The sequence below is a fragment of the Arachis stenosperma genome, chromosome 9 (assembly GCF_014773155.1).
Source record: "Arachis stenosperma cultivar V10309 chromosome 9, arast.V10309.gnm1.PFL2, whole genome shotgun sequence".
In the NCBI taxonomy this organism is placed as follows: Eukaryota; Viridiplantae; Streptophyta; class Magnoliopsida; order Fabales; family Fabaceae; genus Arachis; species Arachis stenosperma.
In genome coordinates, this window is record NC_080385.1 from 11,216,107 (window position 1) to 11,238,608 (window position 22,502).

The 22,502-nt window shown below is 42.4% G+C and overlaps 1 protein-coding gene across 1 annotated transcript; it reads left to right on the top strand.

The window, feature by feature from the left end:
• Positions 1-1,500, top strand: LOC130949048 (uncharacterized). Its single transcript, XM_057877880.1, has one exon. It carries the CDS (start codon positions 1-3, stop codon positions 1,498-1,500), a length of 1,500 nt encoding a protein of 499 aa, XP_057733863.1.
• The last annotated feature ends 21,002 nt before the right edge of the window (positions 1,501-22,502 follow it).

The window sequence follows — 22,502 nt, forward strand, 5'->3', positions numbered from 1 at the left end:
ATGAATGAAGACTTCCGCAAACATCTCACCACTAAACCAGTATGGACCATGCACGAAATCCAGAACGTCGCCAAAGATTACATCAACGACGAGGAAGTCAGCCAGGTCGTCGCTGCCAACAAACGGCAGCACATCGCTACCCAACACGGCAACCCGACTCCCCGTCATAACCCACCACCCAGAGAGAACCAACGAGACCACGTTAAACCGACCCATCAACCACCAAGAGTAGGAAAATTCTCCAATTACACCCCCCTAACAGCACCAATTACTGAGATATACCACCAAATAGCAGATCGGGGTGTCATCCCCAAAGCCCGACCACTCAAAGAAAGGACAGGAGGAAACAAAGCCCTCTACTGCGATTACCACCGAGGATACGGCCACAAAACACAAGATTGTTTCGACCTTAAGGACGCTCTCGAGCAGGCCATACGAGATGGCAAACTCCCAGAGTTCGTCAAATTCATCAGAGAACCAAGGCGCGCCGACAGAGACAAGTCACCAGAAAGAGAAGGACGCAACACGAGAACACAAAAGCCGCCCCTCAGGGAAAACCCCGAAGAGGATCCGACCATCATAGTGAACGTCATCACGGGCAAGGACGTACCGAATAAATCAAAGCTAACAATGAAAAAAGACCTCAAAATAATGGCCGTCAGGCACCACGACCCAGTCACCATAACCGACAGCACGATAACCTTTTTGCCGGAAGACTGCCAACACGGCACCTCGGCCGAAGACGCCCCCTTAGTCATATCAGCTCGAATCGGAACAGGGCTAGTAAGAAGAATACTGGTGGACACTGGCGCCGACTCTAACATCCTCTTCCGGGGAGCTTTCGACAAACTCGGGCTACACAACGACAACCTCCAGACACACCGCCACGGCATCACGGGCCTCGGAGACAACTTCCTCAAACCAGACGGCTCGGTTACCCTTCCCATCACCATAGGAACAAGCAACCAGAAAAAGACGATCTTATCCGAATTTGTAGTCCTGAAAGACTCCACAGCCTACAACGTCATCCTCGGGAGAAAAACGATCAACGACTTCTCTGCAGTCATCTTCACCAAATACCTCCTCATGAAGTTCAGGGCCGAGGACGGCACCATCGGAACCATTCACGGAGACCGGGAAGTCGCAGCCGAATGCGACAACAACAGCTTAGCCCTAAGGAAAAAATCTCGGGACGCCGCCGGAATATTCCTCGCCGACCTAGACGCACGACTAGACGACCAACCTAGACCAGAACCAGAAGGAGACATGGAAAAACTACAGATAGGGCCAACCAAAGAAGAATACACTTTCATCAACAGAAACCTCCCATACGACCTCAAAGAAGAACTCTCCCAACTTTTAAAGCAAAACAGAGACCTGTTCGCATTCACACCAGCCGATATACCGGGAATAAGCCCCGACCTTATGTCTCACCATCTGGCAGTAGACCCCCTAGCCAAACCAGTGGCGCAAAGAAGACGGAAAATGTCACCAGACTGAGCCGCCGAGGTCCAAAAACAGGTGAAAGCCCTACTCGAAGCCAACTTCATCCGAGAACTCCCTTATACGACCTGGCTGGCCAACGTCGTACTAGTAAGAAAATCTAACGGGAAATGGCGAATGTGCGTCGACTACACGGACCTCAACAAAGTATGCCCAAAGGACGCCTTCCCCCTACCAAACATCGACGGACTAGTGGACGCGGCATCCGGCCACCGATACCTCAGCTTCATGGACGCATATTCCGGCTACAACCAGATCCCGATGCACCGACCAGACGAAGAAAAAACAGCATTCATCACCCCGAACGGAACCTACTGCTATAGAGTAATGCCCTTCGGCTTAAAAAACGCCGGAGCCACCTACCAGCGACTTGTTAACAAGATATTTCGCAACCTATCCGGAAACAAGATAGAGGTCTACATTGATGACATGCTCGCCAAGACGGAATCCGGTGAGCAACTAACCGACGACCTCAAGGAAATAATGAACACCCTTCGAAAACACCAAATGCGACTCAACCCAACAAAATGTGCCTTCGAAATGGAAGCAGGAAAATTCCTCGGCTTCATGATCACGCAACGCGGAGTTGAGGCAAATCCAGAAAAATGCCGTGCCGTCCTTGAGATGACAAGTCCTAAAAACCTCAAAGAAATCCAAAAACTCACCGGCCGACTAACCGCGCTATCCCGGTTCCTCGGAGCATCGGCCCAAAAGGCAATCCCTTTTTTCAAACTTATGAAAAAAGGAACCCCTTCAAATGGGAGATAGAATGCGAAGAAGCTTTCCAACACTTCAAAAGGGTTCTGGCGGAACCTCCAATCCTCGCAAAACCCCAAACAGGGGAAACACTATACCTATACCTTTCCATAACAGAAGAAGCAATCGCAGCAGCACTCGTCCGGGAAAACGAGAGAAAAAGGAACAAAAACCCATATACTTCATAAGCAGGGTTCTACAGGACACAGAAGCCCGCTATTCACGATTAGAAAAGCTAGCTTTCGCACTCCTCTCGGCATCCCGACGGTTACGACAATACTTCCAAGCCCACCCCATAACAGTCCGAACCGACCAAGCGGTCAAACAGGTATTACAAAAACCCGACCTAGCAGGAAGAATGCTAGCATGGTCCATCGAAACTATCCCAATTCCAGATCAGGTTCGAACCCCGAAACGCCATCAAAGCGCAGGCATTGGCCGACTTCATCGCTGAGATGACCCCGATTAAACCCACACCCGAACCGTGGAAACTGCACGTCGACGGCTCATCGAACTCCACTCACGGAGGCGCCGGAATTATACTCAAAAATCAAAACGGGATCATAATTGAACAATCAATACGATACGACTTTCCAGTATTGAATAACCAAGCAGAATACGAGGCCCTCTTAGCAGGCCTAACCCTAGCCCGGGAAGTCGACGCAAAGGTACTTGAAGTAAACACCGATTCCCAGGTAGTATGCTCCCAAATAAACGGAAGCTACCAAACCCGGGACCCCCTACTCCAACAATATCTCAATAAAGTGAGTGAATTAAAAGGAGAATTCGAAAACGTCACCATACAACACATCCCCAGGGAGCGAAACGCCAGAGCGGACCTGCTCTCCAAGCTAGCCAGTACGAAGTCGGGACACGGCAACAGATCACTAATCCAGGAGGTCGTTAAGTCGCCTTCCGTTTCGACAATAATCAACGCACATCTAACATCCTCAAACCGGGAGTCTTGGACATACCCCATCTTACAATACCTCCTCAACGGAACCCTACCACCAGACCCAAAAGAGGAAAGGCGAATAAAAAGAGAAGCCGCCAACTACACCATCATAGCAGGACAACTATACAAACGCGGATTCTCGCAGCCCCTACTCAAATGTGTCGAAACCGGGAACACGGAATACATACTCCGCGAGATCCATAAAGGCTGTTGCGGTCACCACATCGGAGGAAAAACGCTAGCTCAAAAAATCATCAGGGCTGGCTATTTCTGGCCCACGATCATTCGAGATTCCATACAATTAACAAAGAGCTGCGACAAATGCCAAAGGCATGCCAATATCCACCAAGCTGCCCCACACCAACTCAGCATTATATCGGCAGAACGGCCATTCGGCAGTTGGGGAATCGACCTCGTCGGGCCCTTCCCCACAGCACCCGGCCAACTCAGGTATCTCGTCGTCGCCATAGATTACTACACCAAATGGATTGAAGCCGAGCCCCTGGCCTCCATAACAGCGACCCAATGTCGAAAATTCGTCTGGCGACAGATCATTACCCGATTCGGAATCCCCGAAGTCATCATCTCCGACAACGGAACCCAGTTCACCGACAAAAAATTCAGAGAACTCCTAGAAGGATTGCACATATCCCATCGCTTCAGCTCGGTAGAACATCCCCAAACAAACGGACAGGTGGAATCCGCCAACAAAATAATCGTTAAAGGACTCAAGAAGCGACTCGACGAAGCCAAGGGACTATGGGCAGATGAGTTGGGATCAGTCCTATGGTCGTACCGAACAACACCCCAAACGAGCACGGGAGAAACGCCCTTCCGATTAACGTACGGCGTAGAAGCAGTCATCCCAGTGGAAATCGGGGACCCCAGCCCCAGAAAAACAGTAGGAGGTAACGACGAAGAAGCAGAACGAGACCTCGTGGACGAAGAAAGGAGCATAGCTCACATCAAAGAGTTAGCACTCAAACAAAGAATCAGCCTAAGGTACAATCACGGCGTTATCCGACGAGAATTTGCGAAAAACGACCTCGTCCTACTACGAAACGATATCGGTCCCCCGACCCCAGGAGAAGGAAAGCTCGCCCCCAACTGGGAAGGACCATACAGAATCAAGGCCGTAATTGGAAAAGGAGCATATAAACTCGAACGACTAGACGGCAGCGAAATACCAAGAACTTGGAACGCAGCCAACTTACGAAGATACTACACTTAAATCACCCTTCATCTTTCTTTTATTACCCTTATTTTCCTTTTACTTCGTCTAATTTTGCCTTTTAGAAACTCGGGTACTCTTTCCCTCACGAAGGGTTTTAACGAGGCCCAAACCATTCAAATAAAATTTTTACAAGTTATTTCCACTTCATCTCCATTACAAGACATTACCGTTTCTCAAACACGGAACGAAGACACGGCCAGAGCCGGAGGACTGATCACCCCCCAGGCCGAAAACGCGGATATCCAAAAAACCGATCAAACGAACGGTTACGATAAAACAAAACGCTCAAATACAAAAGGCCCGAACGGCCGAATAAACGCCACAAACGGATCATACAAAAGACCCAAAAACGGCCGAAAATACCATTCAAAACAAAGTCACGGCCCTTGAGCCACTAGAAAATTCAAACAAAAGTTTAAAACTAAGTTACAGAAAAACTACTCAATATCAACAATCCGACCATCTCGGACGGCCTTAAACGCTCCCATCACGGACACATCCACACCAGGGGCCAACACCAGAACCTGCGCCTTCATCGTCTCCTCGGTAGCAGCGACAGCATCCCTAGCATCAGCCAACAGAGCCGACTTCTCCTTCTTCAGAGCTTCGACCTCAGCCTTCAGAGTTTCCGACTCGGCGAGAAGCACGACAGCTTGAGAACTCGCATCTGAGGCACGCTTTCGCTCCTCCGCCAATTGAGAAAGAAGCGAAGTCTCAATACCGGCAAGTCGGAGAATCTCCTCCCCGGCATCCTCTGAAGACTTCACCGCTTTCTCCTTTGCAGTATTGGCGGCCTCAAGCTCCTCCGTTAACTTAGTCACATCAGCCTGGGCCTGCCGAAGCTTCTTTTCCAACAAGCCCACTTGGGCCATCACAGGCTCAGCCTTCCGAACAATCACGGCAGAGCGAAGAAGGGCACGATAAACCGACTCAGCCTGGAACGAGACGTCACAGCCATCAAAAAACGACTCCGTTCCGGGCATTAAGTGCTGATCAATAAAGCCCGTAGCATCGAAACGTCGGTCCATCACACTAGGAATCAAACCCTCTTCCTCAAAGGTCTCACTACCCGGCTCCTCCGCCCTACTCCTCTTCCGAGAAGCCTCGGTAGCCGTCAGCACAACGACCTCAGGCGACCCGGGAGGAGCTTCAACGCCAGTAGGCACCCCCGATGGAACCACCTCCTGAGGAATAACCTGAGAATCCGCAGCAGGGGTCGGAACAGGAGTAGAAGGAGACGACGAACCCTCTTCCCGAACCAACGCTGCCTTCAAACTTGCCAAAGTAGTCAGCCCGCCAGCCATCTCAACTAAAAGAAAAACAAGAAAGGAGTAAAAAAAAAAAAAAGAAGGGGGTGGAACACACCAATATATGTCCGACAGGCCTCGGGATCCCCCATAACGTCTCGAGGATTCAACGGACGTTCGCCAAACAAATGCCACAAAACTTTGGCAATATCCTTATCCTCCCGAGACAAATCATCATAGGAGATCTTAGTCAAGACCGACGGCCCGGCACCAAAATTCCAGTACGTCGGAAACCGACGCTCGCCCTCCAAGGTAAGCCAAAACGGGTGATGCCCCCGGACGGGACGCACCTTAAAATATTCCCATTTAAACCCATGAAATGAATCCTCAAACAACCCGAAGATCCGGCGATGAGGCTGAGCACGGAAAGACATGTATCCTTTCTTATGCTTCCCCTCCTTAGTCGGAAGAGTACACAAGAAAAGAAAAAGGAAAACGGGAACCGAAGCCGGAAGATCAAGATACTGGCACACCAACTCAAAACACCGAACGGCTGCCCAGCTGTTCGGGTGAAGCTGAGACGGTGCCACGGAACACCGACTAAGTAAACCCTGAACAAATGGCGAGAATGGGAATCGCACACCAAGCCGGGTAAACATGGATTCATAAACCCACATCCAGTCCGGCACGGTGGGTGAATGGAGGTTCAAATAGCAAACACGCTCGTCGGCATCAGGGAGCACGAGCTCGTATCGCCCCTCCTCTTCACCACCACCACAAATCGCCCCTTGATCGCGGAGCCGTTGGAGATCACCCTCCGTCATCCGCGACGGAACACCCCATACATCGCTGGTCACCAACCATAGCGATTGGGAACGCCCCTGGAAGGGGCTACTGGGGCACCCACACCCTCATTTCTCCGACGCTGCATACCTAAAACAGGGAGGAGCACCACCATCAGCCTACCAACTCTACACAATATCAAAGTTAAAAACCTAAACACCACTACAATCAAAGCAGAAAACGGCGGTGCTCAGCCCCTTCCCCAAACTCAACAAAAACACCAAACACAGCAAAACAAAACAGAACAGGCATGCACAAACAAGTATGAAAGAAAAAGGCAAACAATACCAACCTGGTGAATTAGAAGAAAATCTTAAGAAAAACAGGAAAACGAAGAAGAAGCAGGAGCGGCACCAGAGAGCAAAAACCACCAAGGAATTTACCAGAAACTGAAGAAGTTCCTTTTGAAAAGAAAAAACGAACGAGGAAAATAAAAACCGAAGTGAAACGGTTTCAAAAAGAAGAGCAAAAAGACACAACTAACCCCGGGCTCAATAAAAACTAACGGGGGCAAAAGAGAGAAAATCCCCCCACAATAAATGCCCCCTCGGAAAAGCAAACTAATCAATTACGCCTCAAAGGACTCAAACAGGCGCAGCAGGCACGGAAAGGTCACGTCAAAACCAAAAAACGGTCAAGACGAATCTTTTACCAAACAAAATCGAGAAACCGACCTCGTCGCCAAACGAACACTCGACCAGCACCGGAGACAGTAAGAAACACCTCAAACTCTTAGCGACAAATCGACCTTACTCGCTCTCCCGCTACGGGGGCAACTGTTACGGATCCGGCCCACGAATCCCGGACCCGCGACCGAGCCCGAACCCGGCTTTCTCGGGCCAACCCGTTTCATCTCTCTAAAACGGCCCTGAACCGGCCCCTAGAGTCCTAACTAACTTTCGAATTCAAACGTTCCTCTTATCTTAGCCAGATAAGATAGAGACAAGATAACCACCCTCACCTATAAATAGAGGACCCAAGTCCCCTCAGGTATTCATTCATTCCTCACACCTTATACCTCTTAGATTTATTCTGACTTGAGCGTCGGATGTCTTTGCAGGTACCTCCCCTCCTCGCCATTCGGACAACCCAACATCTGAGTCGACCCGCAGGCTCCCGATCCTCCTCCTAGATCGTATCAGAAACATTCTGTACACCTAGCATTTTTAATTTGGCAATATCATCAACAAATGATAAAGAATAACATTATTAAATAAAGAGATGCGTTGTTTATTTTTTTTCTTCCAAAATCAACTCTACTTCTTAAAAAATTGGATGGAAGAGCAAGCTCTAATTTGGTTCACGTTAATTTTTATAAATTTATCTAAAAATAAATTAGTTTATTCAAAGAGGAAAAAAAGAAAAGCAAAACTGAAAAAAATAAAGCAGTCTTTAACCTTTTAAAATCTTTGATAATCACGTTTTTTGTTTTTATCAGTAGTGAAATTTCATTGATCCTCAATTAAAGTTACAAGTATTTTTTGTTGTAAAATAAATAAATAAATAAATAAATAAATATAAAATAAAAAAATATAAATAAAAAATTTTAATATTAATATTCATTCATATTATTATCTCAATATAATTAAGATAATTCATATACATTTATTAATATATTGCAGCCTATATTTATATAGGAATAGAGAAATATTTTATATTGATCTTATGTGTGTATTATATGAGACATTGTTCTTCTATTTATATAGGTACCAAATTTACAATTTCAAACTTCATTAATTTAATTCATTTTGAGAACTTGAGCCTTCTTCTTGTTGAGAAATTTAGTTGCCCATCTTATGAAAAAAGTCTAATTCTATCCATATCATAACACTCCTTCTTAAATGTCCATTTAAAATTATTCCTCATTAAAATCTTATTAAAGACAAATTTAATAAAAAAAAATTAGCAAAAAAAAAGAGTACAATATCCTTTATGATGAGAACTGTTTTGTTAAAAAACCTTGTAAAAAAAATTCAATAGGGACAAAACCTGGCCAAGAAAAAAAAGAGTACAACATTCTCCTTTTGTCAGTATTATTTAATATCTCGAAATCGGCGCATATCAATCTTTCAAAAGAGGAGTTTGGAAGTGACTTTATAAATAAATCTGCCAGATTATCACTTTTTCTAAAGTTAATGCCAGACAAATCACTTTTTCTGGAGGCCAAGTTTCATGAGAATTAAAGATGTCATTATTCCTTACTTGCTATATCCATCAAAGTCCCAAAAAGAACTTGAACGGGTGTTCTCTGCTATGAAACAAGAACCAGTTCTTCAAATCCAAAGGATGACAAGAAATATTCAACCTATGCCAGACAAGTTGAGCATTTGGACAATCCAGAATATAATATAAAACTGATTCCTGGCTAGAAAGACATCTTGGACACCTATCCGATGACGACATCCCTCTTCTAAAGCGAAAACTTGCAGTAGGAAGAGCCTCCTTAAGACACAACCAAGCCAAAAACTTATGCTTTTCCGAAACAAGCTGACACCAAAGGCAAAGCCAATTCTCCCGCTCCTCCCAACCAAACAGCTGCTTACACAATCACAAGTAACCATTGTGTGAGTCATAGACTTTGGCAGTAGACCCACACCAATACCAACCCACTTCTGGACCTGCTTGTTCATCTGGATTGTAAGAGAGAATATTACCTTTCAGATTTTAACATAAAGGAGAATAAAGAGTATCCAAATGTCACCTACCAACCGACCAAATATCCTGTATCCGGATATTCGAATTAGAAATATGAACATAATCCATCTCATTAGATAACCGTCTTTCTCTCCTCCAGCTAGAAAATCAAAAATTCTGGTTCAAATCTCCAATATAACAAGCAAACCCATCCTTCAACACTTCCCAAGCCTTACAAAGACACCTCCAAATGGGAGAGTCATTGTTCTTAGGATAACTAAAACAGTCATATAGAGATGATCGGTATTCGGCATCCAACAATTGGACTCATAGCTTGTTTGGCTGCTGGAAAAAAGTCCAAACTAGCTTCCCAAGAAGAGTAATATTTACACAATAAGGATCTCTAATCCCCAAACCTCCATATTTTTTTGGAGTAACCAGTACCTTCCAACTAACAAGATTCAATCATTTTCCATCAACTTGTCATTTCCAAAGAAAATTTCTCATCATAGACTCCAATTTACTATTGATTCTTTTGGAAAAAATAGAGACCTGCATCTGGTACGTGGAAATAGCGGCTTCAACAGAATTAACCAAGTAGAGTCTACCAGCCCGATTGAGTAAACTCCCTTTCCAGCTTGCTAGCCTACTCCGAATCTTATCCAGGACACCATTGAAAGCTGAACGCCCTAGAATGGCTAAGGGTAACTCCAAGATACTTGCCCAAGTCCTAGACAAATCTGATAGAGGATACCCCAGTAAAAACTTCTTTTCTTGTTGCAGAGATATTCTTGGAGCAAAGCGCTTTAGACTTCTTCACATTAATCTTAATCCCAAATGCTTTGCAAAAAGTCTAAAAAACCAGCATCACATTTTGCACTTGTCTCTTTGTAGCTTTACAGAATAGAAGCAAGTCATTCGCAAACATTAAGTGGGATATTCTTGATCCCCCTCTAGAAATAGCAACCGGTTCCCACAAGCCCAAATCGACCTGATAACTAATAAAGCATGCCAATCGCTCCATACACAACACAAAAAGATAGGGTGACATAGGGTCTCCTTGTCTAAGACCTCGGCTAGGAGTAAAACCATTTAGACGATTCTCATTCCAAAGAATAGATAAGGAAGAAGCAATGACACAATTCATAATCAAATTAATTGTAGAAATAGGAAAACCAAAGCTCTTAAGGGTATAAGCTAAAAACCTCCAGTCAACTCTGTCATAAGCTTTCTCCAGATCAATCTTAAAGGCCAGTGTGCCTTTCTTTGATTTAGTCTTCTTCATAAAGTGGAGGACTTCTTGAGCAATAATGATGTTGCCAGGAGTTCCTCGTCCCGGAATAAATTCTCCTTGAAGCGGGCCAACAATCTCTGCAAGATGAGGACGAAGCCTATTAACAAGGACCTTCGTGATGATCTTGTAAACTACATTGCAGAGACTAATCGGCCTGAAATCTTTCATAGATACCGGTAATTCAACCTTTGGAATAAGAACCAGTAAAGTCTCCAACATTCTCGGATCAAGAGTAACACTAGAGAATGCCTGCTTAACCATCTTCCAAACATCAAGACTAATGATCTCCCAATATTCTTTGAAGAAGAAAGTTTGAAACCCATCAGGACCCGGAGCTTTAAAAGAGTTCATGTGAAAAACAACTGTTCTGACTTCCTGATAAACCTCATTTGTAGGGTTTATCTTGTATTGATTTTTGGAGATTTTATCACCTTTTACCCACATTTATTCAAGAAATAGCATGGTTTTGTATATTCTCCTTTAATTGTGCTTGAATGTGAAAACATGCTTTTTAGGACTCAAAATAGCTAAATTTAATTCACCTTGATTCTATTAGATGCCTTGATATATTTGTTAAGTGATTTAAGGTTTAGGAGGCAAAGATTGGATCAAGGGAATGAAGAAAGAAAGCATGAAAAGTTGGAGAACTCATGAAGAAATGAAAGAACCAGAAAGCTGTCAAGCCGACCTCTTCGTATTTAATCGACCATAACTTGAGCTACAGAGGTCCAAATGATGCGGTTCTAGTTGGTTTGGAAAGCTAACATCCGGGGCTTCGAAACGATATAAGATTTTCCATAGTTGCATCGCGCATAGGGGGGGCGCACGCGCACGGTACGCGGATGTGCCGATGGTGGCACATGACCCACTTAATGCAACACGTGGCCAGCGATTTTAGAAGCCTTGTGGGCCCAATCCAACTCATTTCCGATGCTATTTAAGCCAAGGATTGAAGGGGGAATGGACATACTTTTACATACTTTTGATCATTAGTCATAGTTTAGTTTTAGAAGTAGTAGAGTTAGTTTCTAGAGAGAGAAGCTCTCACTTCTCTCTAGGATTAGGATTAGGATTAGGTTTAGTTCTTAGATCTAGGTTTTAATCCTTGCTTTCTTCCACTTCTATCTCTCAACTTTTTGTTGCTACCTTCATCTTCTTCTACTCTTTTGTTGTAGTTTTCTTTAGGTTGTTCTTATATTTTTTTGTAGATCTAGTATTGTTTCTTCTACTTTCTTCCAATTCAATAAAAGGTAATTCATAATAAATGTGTTTCTTTTAATTGTTGTTGTTAATTCATTGCAATAAATGTTGTTAGATTCTATTCATGTTGTCAATTTGCTTTGCTTTCTTTTGTGCCTTCCAAGTGTTTGATGAAATGTTTGGTTGGATTTTAGTGTAGGTTTTGTTCCTCTTGGCCTAGGTAGAGTAATTAGTGACTCTTGAGTTATCTAATTCTTTTGTTGGTTGATAATTAGAAGTTGCTAATTGATTTGAATGCCTCTAAAGCTAGTCTTTCCTTTAGGAGTTGATTAGGACTTGAGGAATCAAATTGATTCATCCACTTGACTTTCCTCCATGGTTAGAGGTTAACTAAGTGGGAGCAATACACAATTCTCATCACAATTGAGAAGGATAACTAGGATAGGACTTCTAGTTCTCATATCTTGCCAAGAGCTTTGTTAGTTGTTAGTTTATTTCCTTTGCCATTTATAATTCTTGTCTATAATCTCAAAAACCCCAAAATAACTCACAACCAATAACGAGACACTTTATTGTAAATCCTAGGGAGAACGACCCGAGGTTTAAATACTTCAGTTTATATATTTTAGGGGTTTGTACTTGTGACAAACAAATTTTTGCATGAAAGGATTATTGTTGGTTTAGAGACTATACTTCAACGAGATTTCATTTGTGAAATTCTAAACCGTCAAAAATCCAATCATCACTTCCTCCATAGTAACTGGTGTCGTAAGATTATTGCAAGCTTCCTCATTCAGAGAAGGAAGAGGCACATCACCAAGGCAACCCAAATCAACATCATTCAAATGACAGAATAAGCTTTTATAGAAAGACTCTGCTTCTTGACTCAGAACCTCTGGATCAGTTTTCCACACTCCATCCTTGAGAAAAAGGCCATGAATCTTATTATGCTTCTTTCGCGCAAGAGTTTGAATATGAAAGAATCTTGTATTCCTATCCCCGAACCTTACCCACTGCTCTCTGGACTTTTAGAACCATAGGAGCTCTTCTTGCACTAGAGTAGTATTATAATCATCAAGCAACTGTTGCTCTTTCTGACGCAAATAAATACTATCTACCACTTCTAAACGCTTTTGTAAATAATTAATCTGCTGCTCTAATTCACATTTCTTAACAAAAATGTTATTACCAGACTACCATGACTGATTCACAATATCTCTATACCCAGGATGAGTAGCCCAAGCAGCAACAAATCGGAAAGGTCGATTCCCTTTAGGCTGAAGACGACCTTTACAACGCACCAGAATAGGACAATGATCAGACTGAAGCCTATTTAAAACTTCTGCATAAGCCTCTGAAAAGATAGATAACCAACTACTATTTATACAAACTCGATCAAGCTTTTTTGCTATGTCAACATAATTTTTCACCCTCCTGCACCAAGAAAACTGCCTCCCAATAGTCTTCAGATCAAACAAAATACTATCCCCTAATGAAGTAGCAAACATGTCTGCTCTTTGATGAGAAAATTGACAGCCCTTAGATTCATGAGAAAATTTGACTTCATTAAAATCACCAAGAACAATCCAAGGTCCTTGAAAAACCATGGATTGTTGATGCGTGAGCATCTTTCCTATCTTTTCCTAGTGAATTTGCATCAAACTTGTTGAATTTAATAAAGAATTAATTATCTTTTAGCCAATATGGATGCTACTTTGAGTCTTTTGCAATTTTGTTTATTTTAGGTAGCATTCGGCGGAATTTGATGGAGTTTCTGCAGCACAATAATCAAAGGAGATGGTAGCGAGGAGCGACGCGCACGAGATATCCATGACGACGCGTGCGCATGACTGACGTGTACGCGTGAATTGAAGATTCGCTCAGCGACGCGTCCACGTGACCTACACGTCTGCGTGACTTGCGAAAAAGACCATCGACGCGTCTGCGTGACTGACGCGTACGCGTGACATGCGCAACGTGCAGAAAATACAGAAAAATGCTGGGGGAAATTTCTAGGCTGTTTTAACTCAATTTTTAGCCCAGTAAACACAGATTAGAAGCTGCAGAATGGACAAAACATGTGGTCCCCACCCATCAACTGAAGACTTGTCAATTAAATTCAAATTTAAATTCAAATCTCATTTTTAGGAAAAGATATTATTTTTAATTTTAGATAATTAGATTTTAAATTTATTAGGATTAGTTATAAATAGGAATTTAGATGCCATCAGATTGGAACTCAGTACATTTTAACTAGAATCCTTATTTTCTTCTCTGAACCATGAGTAACTAATCCTCCATTGTTAAGGTTAGGAGCTTTGTCTATTTGTATGGATTGATTCATTTGCTCTTTCTAATTTAATTCATATTTTGATTTATATTTTAATAATTGTTTTCGTTCTTTATTTTATGAATTTGGGTGGAACGGAAGTATGACCCATGTTCTAATTGAGTTCTTGTAAAACTTGGAAAAACTCTTTACTTGAACAACAGCTTGAAAACATATTATCCTGAATTTCTAATTATTTGTATTTAACGGGATACGTGACATATAATTCCCTAAATTTTGGATAATTAGGATTCTTGTGGCATATAAACTGGAATTTGATCATCACCTTCTAATTGGAATTAATTGACCAAGGAATTGGCAGTTAATGAATTTTAGAGGAGACTAGGAAGGTCTAAGGAATTAGGGTCTAGTCACATATAGTTTGCCATGAATTAAATGTTGCATGATTAAAATAGTTGGTAAGAAAAATCAATTCGGAAAATAGATAACTCCGAAGCCTTAACTATTTTCTCCATATTTTATTCCCAACTTATTTATTTGTCTATCCTTTTGATATTCTGAGTTCGAATTTAAACCTTTTGAATATCTCAAAACCCTTTTCTGCTTACCTAACTAAGCCAATCAATCAATCATTGTTGCTTGATCCATCAATCCTCGTGGGATCGACCCTTACTCACGTAAGGTATTACTTGGTACGACGCGGTGCACTTACCGGTTAGTTTGTGGGTTATAAAATATCACACCAATTGTGCAACAAGATAATCCCAAAGGAGAACCCTTTTATTAAATTGATGACTGCCATAAATACCACTACACCTCCAAATTAAATTATCAAATTGAACCTCAACAGTAACACCCTGATCAAAAGCATCAATGAACTTACAACAAACACCTTTCATAGAGGATAAAAATCAAATACCTCCCTTATGTCCCTCTGCTTCTATTATACCAACAGAGTGATACCCCAACCTTTCCCAAAATAATTTTAAATGCTGAAAAGGGGAGTGAGTTTCAACCACAATAAAGAAAATAGGTTTAAATTTCCTAACAAGTTCCTTACAATGCACCCGGGCTAACTTATTAGAAGCACCCCTAATATTCCAAACAATCATATTTAAACTATCCATAAATAATAGGGACAGAATAAATAAGAACATAAACTCTAAACAGAATCACCAACCTCAATAGGTGGTTTATCTTGCGGTACTGACACACTTGATCCTCAATAATTGCCACCTTCGGACCCCCTAACACTGCACTTGCTATGCTTCCATCTACTAAGGTTTCCTCCGTTGTGCCACCATTTTTATCAACTGGCGAGTTCTGCAGGGAGGAAGGCTGAGGACGCTTCCGTAGAGAAATTCCACGACGTGCAGGAGTTCTGCGCGATAGAGATGGCGCAATTTCATGTTTTTCTCGCTTCCCCATCCTAATGCCAATTGATTTGCCTCCATCACCATGCAAATTGGGTCTTGGAACCCTTCTCGAACCATACTTGTGCTGCTTTCCATCTTGATCCTTCAAACCTGATGACTGGCCCATTGTGAATTTTCCATTATGCAGCACTTGTTGCTAGCCTCTCCATCATCCATGCATGCCTCATTAACATGACCATCAGGCACGTGAAGAGCCAATGATTCCGTAACCACATCCTTCCCTTTAACAACTCCTAATTTCTCACCCAAATTACGAGAATTCTCACCCAAATCACGAGCTTCTGATTCAGCCTCTTTTTGAATCTCATGATTGTTGTGTGGCACTAGTGTCGGGGCTTCATTATTTTTTCCATCACCAAAGAAATTTCCATTTCCTTCCAAGGACTCCTTCTTCATGCACAATGATTTATCATGCCCATACCATGCACAAGTAGCACAAATCAGCTGTAAACTCTCGTACTCCACTTCATGAGTCATACCCTCCACTATAATATGTTTGATTACAGGCAACCCAAGATTAATTTGAATACAAGCTCGTGCATATTTTTCTCTTTCTGCAAGCTTAGTGGCCAAATCTACTTTCACCGGAACCGCTATTGTAGAAGCAATTCACAGCATTGCTTGTTCCTGGTAGCACCAAATTGGATGTCCCAAAACTCGAATTCATACTAGTGTTGATCCAAAGGATTTTTCGCATGGCCTAAAATCTACATCCCATGGCTTTACTGCAATATAGTGACCGTCTATCAACCACGGGCCACCAAGAATGACTTTCTCATGATTCACAGCAATATCAAATTTGACCAAAAAATACACAAACCCCACATCCAACAAATCAAACCCTCCTTTGATGCGTCATACTATCCGAAGCTTATGCTTGAGAGCCGTGTAGCCATAATGCTTATCCAGCACCTTGATCACGATGGCTTCCTTATAAGGTTCAGCTAGACAGCTCTTTGCCTCCTTTATCACCCTGCTTACTTGTCACTGTCGCGATACCATCTGATGAGCGGATAATTTGTACGCTTTTTGGCATTGTTTTTAGTATGTTTTCAGTATCTTTTAGTTAGTTTTTAGTATATTTTTATTAGTTTTTAGTTAAAATTCACTTTTCTGGACTTTACTATGGGTTTGTGTGTTTTTCTGTGATTTCAGGTATTTTCTGACTGAAATTGAAGGTTCTGAGCAAAAATCTGATTCAGAGACTGAAAAGGGCTGCAGATGCTGTTAGATTCTGACCTCCCTGCACTCGAAGTGGATTTTCTGGAGCTACAGAAGCCCAATTGGCGCGCTCTCAACGGCGTTGGAAAGTAGACATCCTGGGCTTTCCAGCAATATATGATAGTCCATACTTTTCCCAAGATTTGATGGCCCAAAGCGGCGTAGCAATTCGGCCTCAGAAATTCCAGCGTTAAACGCCGGAACTGGCATAAAACTTGGAGTTAAACGCCCAAACTGGCATAAAAGCTGGCGTTTAACTCCAGAAAAGGTCTCTACACGAAAATGCTTCATTGCTCAGCCCAAGCACACACCAAGTGGGCTCGGAAGTGGATTTTTCTGTCATTTACTCATTTCTGTAAACCTTAGGATACTAGTTTACTATTAATAGGACCTTTTGACATTGTATCTGTACCTCATGACATTTTACACGTTTCTTTGTGTACATTCCACGGCATGAGTCTCTAAACCCCATGGTTGGGGGTGAGGAGCTCTGCTGTGTCTTGATGGATTAATGCAATTACTACTGTTTCTTATTCAATCATGCTTGCTTCCATTCTAAGATATCACTTGCTCTTAACCCGGATGAATGTGATGATCCGTGACACTCATCATCATTCTCAACTATGAACATGTGCCTGACAACCACCTCTGTTCTACTTTAGATTGAGTAGATATCTCTTGGATTCCTTAACCAGAATCTTCGTGGTATAAGCTAGAACTGATGGCGGCATTCAAGAGAATCCGGAAGGTCTAAACCTTGTCTGTGGTATTCTGAGTAGGATTCAATGACTGAATGACTGTGACGTGCTTCAAACTCCTGAAGGCGGGGCGTTAGTGACAGACGCAAAAGAATCACTGGATTCTATTCCGGCCTGATTGAGAACCGACAGATGGATAGCCGTGCCGTGACAGGGTGCGTTGAACATTTCCAATGAGAGGATGGGAGGTAGCCACTGACAACGGTGAAACCCTACATACAGCTTGCCATGGAAGGAGCTTTGCGTGTTTGATGAAGGAGACAGTAGGAAAGCAGAGATTCAGAAGATGGAGCATCTCCAAAGCCTCAACCTATTCTCCATTACTGCTGAACAAGTACCTATTTCATGTTCTTCTGCTTTTCACAATCAATCTTGATAATTTCTGATATCCTGACTAAGATTTACAAGATAACCATAGCTTGCTTCAAGCCGACAATCTCCGTGGGATCGACCCTTGCTCACGCAAGGTATTACTTGGATGACCCAGTGCACTTGCTGGTTAGTTGTGCGGGATTGCAAAAGTGTGATTGCAATTTCGTGCACCAAGTTTTTGGCGCCGTTGCCGGGGATTGTTCGAGTTTGGACAACTGACGGCTTATCTTGTTGCTTAGATTAGGACTGTTTGTTTTTGTTGGTTTAGAGTCTTTTAGTTGAGTCTAGTTTCATATTTTAAGTTTGGTGTCAATTGCATGCTTTTGCTTTTCTTTTAAATTTTCGATTTTGCATGTTCTTAGTCCCTTTTTTATTCATAAAAATTCTAAGTTTGGTGTCCTCTTTGTGTTTTTCCTTTAAAATTTTCGAAAATTAGTGTTTGATTTTCTAAAAATTTTAAGTTTGGTGTCTTTTTGTTGTTTTTCTCTTTCCTCTTTTCAAAAATCAAATCTTCTTCATAAAAATTTTTCAATCATATCTTTTTAATTGCTATTTTCAAAATCTTTTTTAATTAGCTAATTGATTCAGTTCTCAATTTGTTTTGATCTTATTTTCTTTTTTATTTTCGAATTTTTATTTTAATTTTCTTTTGTTTTATTTTTTTTTTTTCGTTTAACTCAAAAAAAAAAAAAAACAAAAACAAAATTTATCTGTTTGCAATCATTATCATTTCCCTTTTGTCCATTATGGACCTAAGAGGGATTGATCAGTCCAAAAGGACTCTGGGGTCATATGCTAACCCCATTACAGCTGCATATGGGAGTAGCATCTGTACACCTCCCATCAAAGCAAGCAGCTTTGAGCTAAATCCTCAACTCATTATCATAGTGCAGCAAAATTGCCAGTATTCCGGTCTTCCACAGGAAGAACCTACTGAGTTTCTGGCACAGTTCTTACAAATTGCTGACACAGTACATGATAAAGAGGTAGATCAGGATGTCTACAGACTATTACTATTTCCATTTGCTGTAAAAGATCAAGCAAAAAGGTGGTTGAATAACCAACCTACAGCAAGCATAAAGACATGGAAACAGTTGTCAGACAAATTCCTGAATCATTTTTACCCTCCAAAGAGGATGACACAGCTAAGGCTGGACATCCAAGGCTTTAAACAAGAGGATAATGAATCCCTTTATAATGCCTGGGAGAGGTATAGAGGTATGCTTAGAAAATGCCCCTCTGAAATGAGCTCAGAAAAAGCTCAGATGTCTTTAGACCACTCAGCTGGTGGATCTATACACATGAGGAAGACAATTGAAGAAGCTCAAGAGCTTATAGACACTGTTGCTAGAAACCAATACTTATATTCTAGCAATGAGTTCGTTCCAAAAGAGGAAGTCATGGCATTAGTCACTGATCCTAATCCTTAAGAACAGATGAATGAGCTTAATCAACAATTGCTCCTGATGACAGAACAGTTAGCAGAATTTAAAGAAATGCTCCATGATACTAAGGTTGCTAACAAGAACATAGAACTGCAGTTGAATTAAGCAAAACAGCAAATATCTAAACAAATAACAGAAGAATGTCAAGCAGTTCAACTGAGGAGTGGGAGAGCACTGAATACCACTGCTCAAAGGAGCAAAAAGCCAAACAAGGAACAATTGACAGAGGATAACCAAACCACTGTTCAAAATCCCTCTGAGGACAGTAAGAGCCCAGAGAGGAATGTTATTGGCGTTCAAACGCCAGAAAGGGAAGGAAAGCTGGCGTTAAACGCCCATTCCTTGCCCAGTTCTGGCGTTCAAACGCCAGAAAAGGGGGAAAAGTTGGCGTTTAACGCCCATTTTCCACCCAATCCTGGCGTTCAGACGCCAAGGGAGGATCAGACACCTGAGAGTGCTGACAGTAATCCCTCTAAAAAGGCTTCTTCAACCACTTCTGTAAGGAATAAACCTGCAGCATCTAAGGTTGAAGAATATCAAGCCAAGATGCCTTATCCTCAGAAACTCCGCAAAGCGGAACAGGATAAGCAATTTGCCCGCTTTGCAGACTATCTAAGGACTCTTGAAATAAATATTCCGTTTGCAGAGGCACTTGAGCAAATACCTTCCTATGCTAAGTTCATGAAAGAGATCTTAAGTCATAAGAAGGATTGGAGAGAAACTGAAAAAGTGTTTCTCACTGAAGAATGCAGTGCAGTCATTCTGAAAAGCTTACCAGAAAAGCTTCAAGATCCTGGAAGCTTTATGATACCATGCACATTAGAAGGTGCTTGCACCAAGACAGCTTTATGTGATCTTGGAGCAAGCATCAATCTAATACCTGCATCCACTATCAGAAAGCTTGAGTTGGCTGGAGAAGTCAAACCAACCAGGATATGCCTCCAACTTGCTGATGGCTCCATTAAACACCCATCAGGCATAATAGAGGACATGATTGTCAAGGTTGGACCCTTTGCCTTTCCAACTGACTTTGTGGTGCTGGAAATGGAGGAGCACAAGAGTGCAACTCTCATTCTAGGAAGACCTTTCTTAGCAACTGGACGAACTCTCATTGATGTACAAAGAGGGGAAGTAACCCTGAGAGTCAATGAGGATGAGTTCAAGTTGAATGCTGTAAAAGCTATGCAGCATCCAGACACTCCAAATGACTGCATGGGCGCTGACATTATTGACTCTCTGGTAGAAGAGATCAATATGGCTGAAAGCCTAGAATCAGAGCTTGAGGACATCTTCAAAGATGCTCAACCTGATCAAGAAGAACTAAAGGAAGCAAAGGAATTTTCGAAAATTCCTCAGGAGGAGGATAAACCTCCCAAACCTGAACTCAAACCTCTACCACCATCCCTGAAGTATGCATTTCTGGGAAAAAGGTGACACTTTTCCAGTGATTATAAGCTCTGCTTTAAATCCACAGGAAGAGGAAGCACTGATTCAAGTGCTAAGGACACACAAGACAGCTCTTGGGTGGTCCATAAGTGATCTCAAGGGCATTAGCCCAGCTAGATGCATGCACAAGATCCTGTTGGAGGATAATGCCAAACCAGTGGTCCAACCACAGAGGAGGCTAAATCCAGCCATGAAGGAGGTAGTGCAGAAAGAGGTCACTAAATTACTAGAGGCTGGGATTATTTATCCTATTTCTGATAGCCCCTGTGTGAGCCCTGTCCAAGTTGTCCCCAAAAAGGGAGGCATGACAGTGGTTCATAATGAAAAAAATGAACTGGTTCCTACAAGAACAGTCACAGGGTGGCGCATGTGTATTGACTACAGAAGGCTCAATACAGCCACCAGAAAGGATCATTTTCCTTTACCATTCATAGACCAAATGCTAGAAAGACTAGCTGGTCATGATTACTACTGCTTTTTGGATGGCTATTCAGGCTACAACCAAATTGCAGTAGATCCTCAGGACCAAGAGAAAACAGCATTTACTTGCCCTTCTGGCGTGTTTGCCTACAGAAGGATGCCTTTTGGTCTGTGCAATGCACCTGCAACCTTTCAGAGGTGCATGCTCTCTATCTTTTCAGATATGGTAGAGAAATTTCTGGAAGTCTTCATGGACGACTTCTCAGTATATGGAGACTCATTCAGCTCCTGTCTTAACCACCTATCACTTGTCCTAAAAAGGTGCCAAGAGACTAACCTGGTTTTAAACTGGGAGAAATGTCACTTTATGGTGACTGAGGGAATTGTCCTTGGGCACAAAATTTCAAGCAGGGGAATAGAGGTGGATAAGGCAAAGGTAGAGGTAATTGAAAAATTACCACCACCTGCCAATGTTAAGGCAATCAGAAGCTTTCTGGGGCATGCAGGATTTTATAGAAGGTTTATAAAGGATTTTTCGAAAATTGCAAAACCTTTGAGTAACCTGCTGGCTGCTGACACACCATTTGTGTTTGACACACAGTGTCTGCAGGCATTTGAGACCCTGAAAGCTAAGCTGGTCACAGCACCAGTCATCTCTGCACCAGATTGGACATTGCCATTTGAATTAATGTGTGATGCCAGTGACCATGCCATTGGTGCAGTGTTGGGACAGAGGCATAACAAACTTCTGCATGTCATTTACTATGCTAGCCGTGTTCTAAATGATGCACAGAAGAATTACACAACCACAGAAAAAGAATTACTTGCAGTGGTTTATGCCATTGACAAGTTTAGATCTTATCTAGTAGGATCCAAGGTGGTTGTGTACACTGACCATGCTGCTCTTAAATACTTACTCACAAAGCAGGATTCAAAACCCAGGCTTATCAGATGGGTGTTGCTTCTGCAAGAGTTTAATATAGAAATAAGAGACAGAAAAGGGACAGAGAACCAAGTAGCTGATCATCTGTCCCGAATAGAACCAGTAGCTGGGGCGTCCCTCCCTTCTACTGAGATATCTGAGACTTTCCCAGATGAGCAACTCTTTGCCATTCAGGAAGCTCCATGGTTTGCAGATATTGCAAACTATAAAGCTGTGAGGTTCATACCCAAGGAGTACAGCAGAGTGCAAAGAAAGAAATTAATTTCAGATGCCAAGTACTACCTCTGGGATGAACCATATCTCTTTAAGAGATGTGCTGACGGAGTGATCCGCAGATGTGTACCCAGAGAAGAAGCACAAAGGATCCTATGGCATTGCCATGGATCACAGTATGGAGGGCATTTTGGAAGTGAGCGAACAGCCACTAAAGTCCTCCAGTGTGGCTTCTACTGGCCTACTCTCTATAAAGATTCCCGAGAGTTTGTGCGTAACTGTGACAGTTGCC

What these genes read in the sequence shown, in the direction of transcription:
- LOC130949048 (XM_057877880.1), top strand. Translation starts at nt 1, where the DNA reads ATGAATGAAGACTTCCGCAAACATCTCACCACTAAACCAGTATGGACC.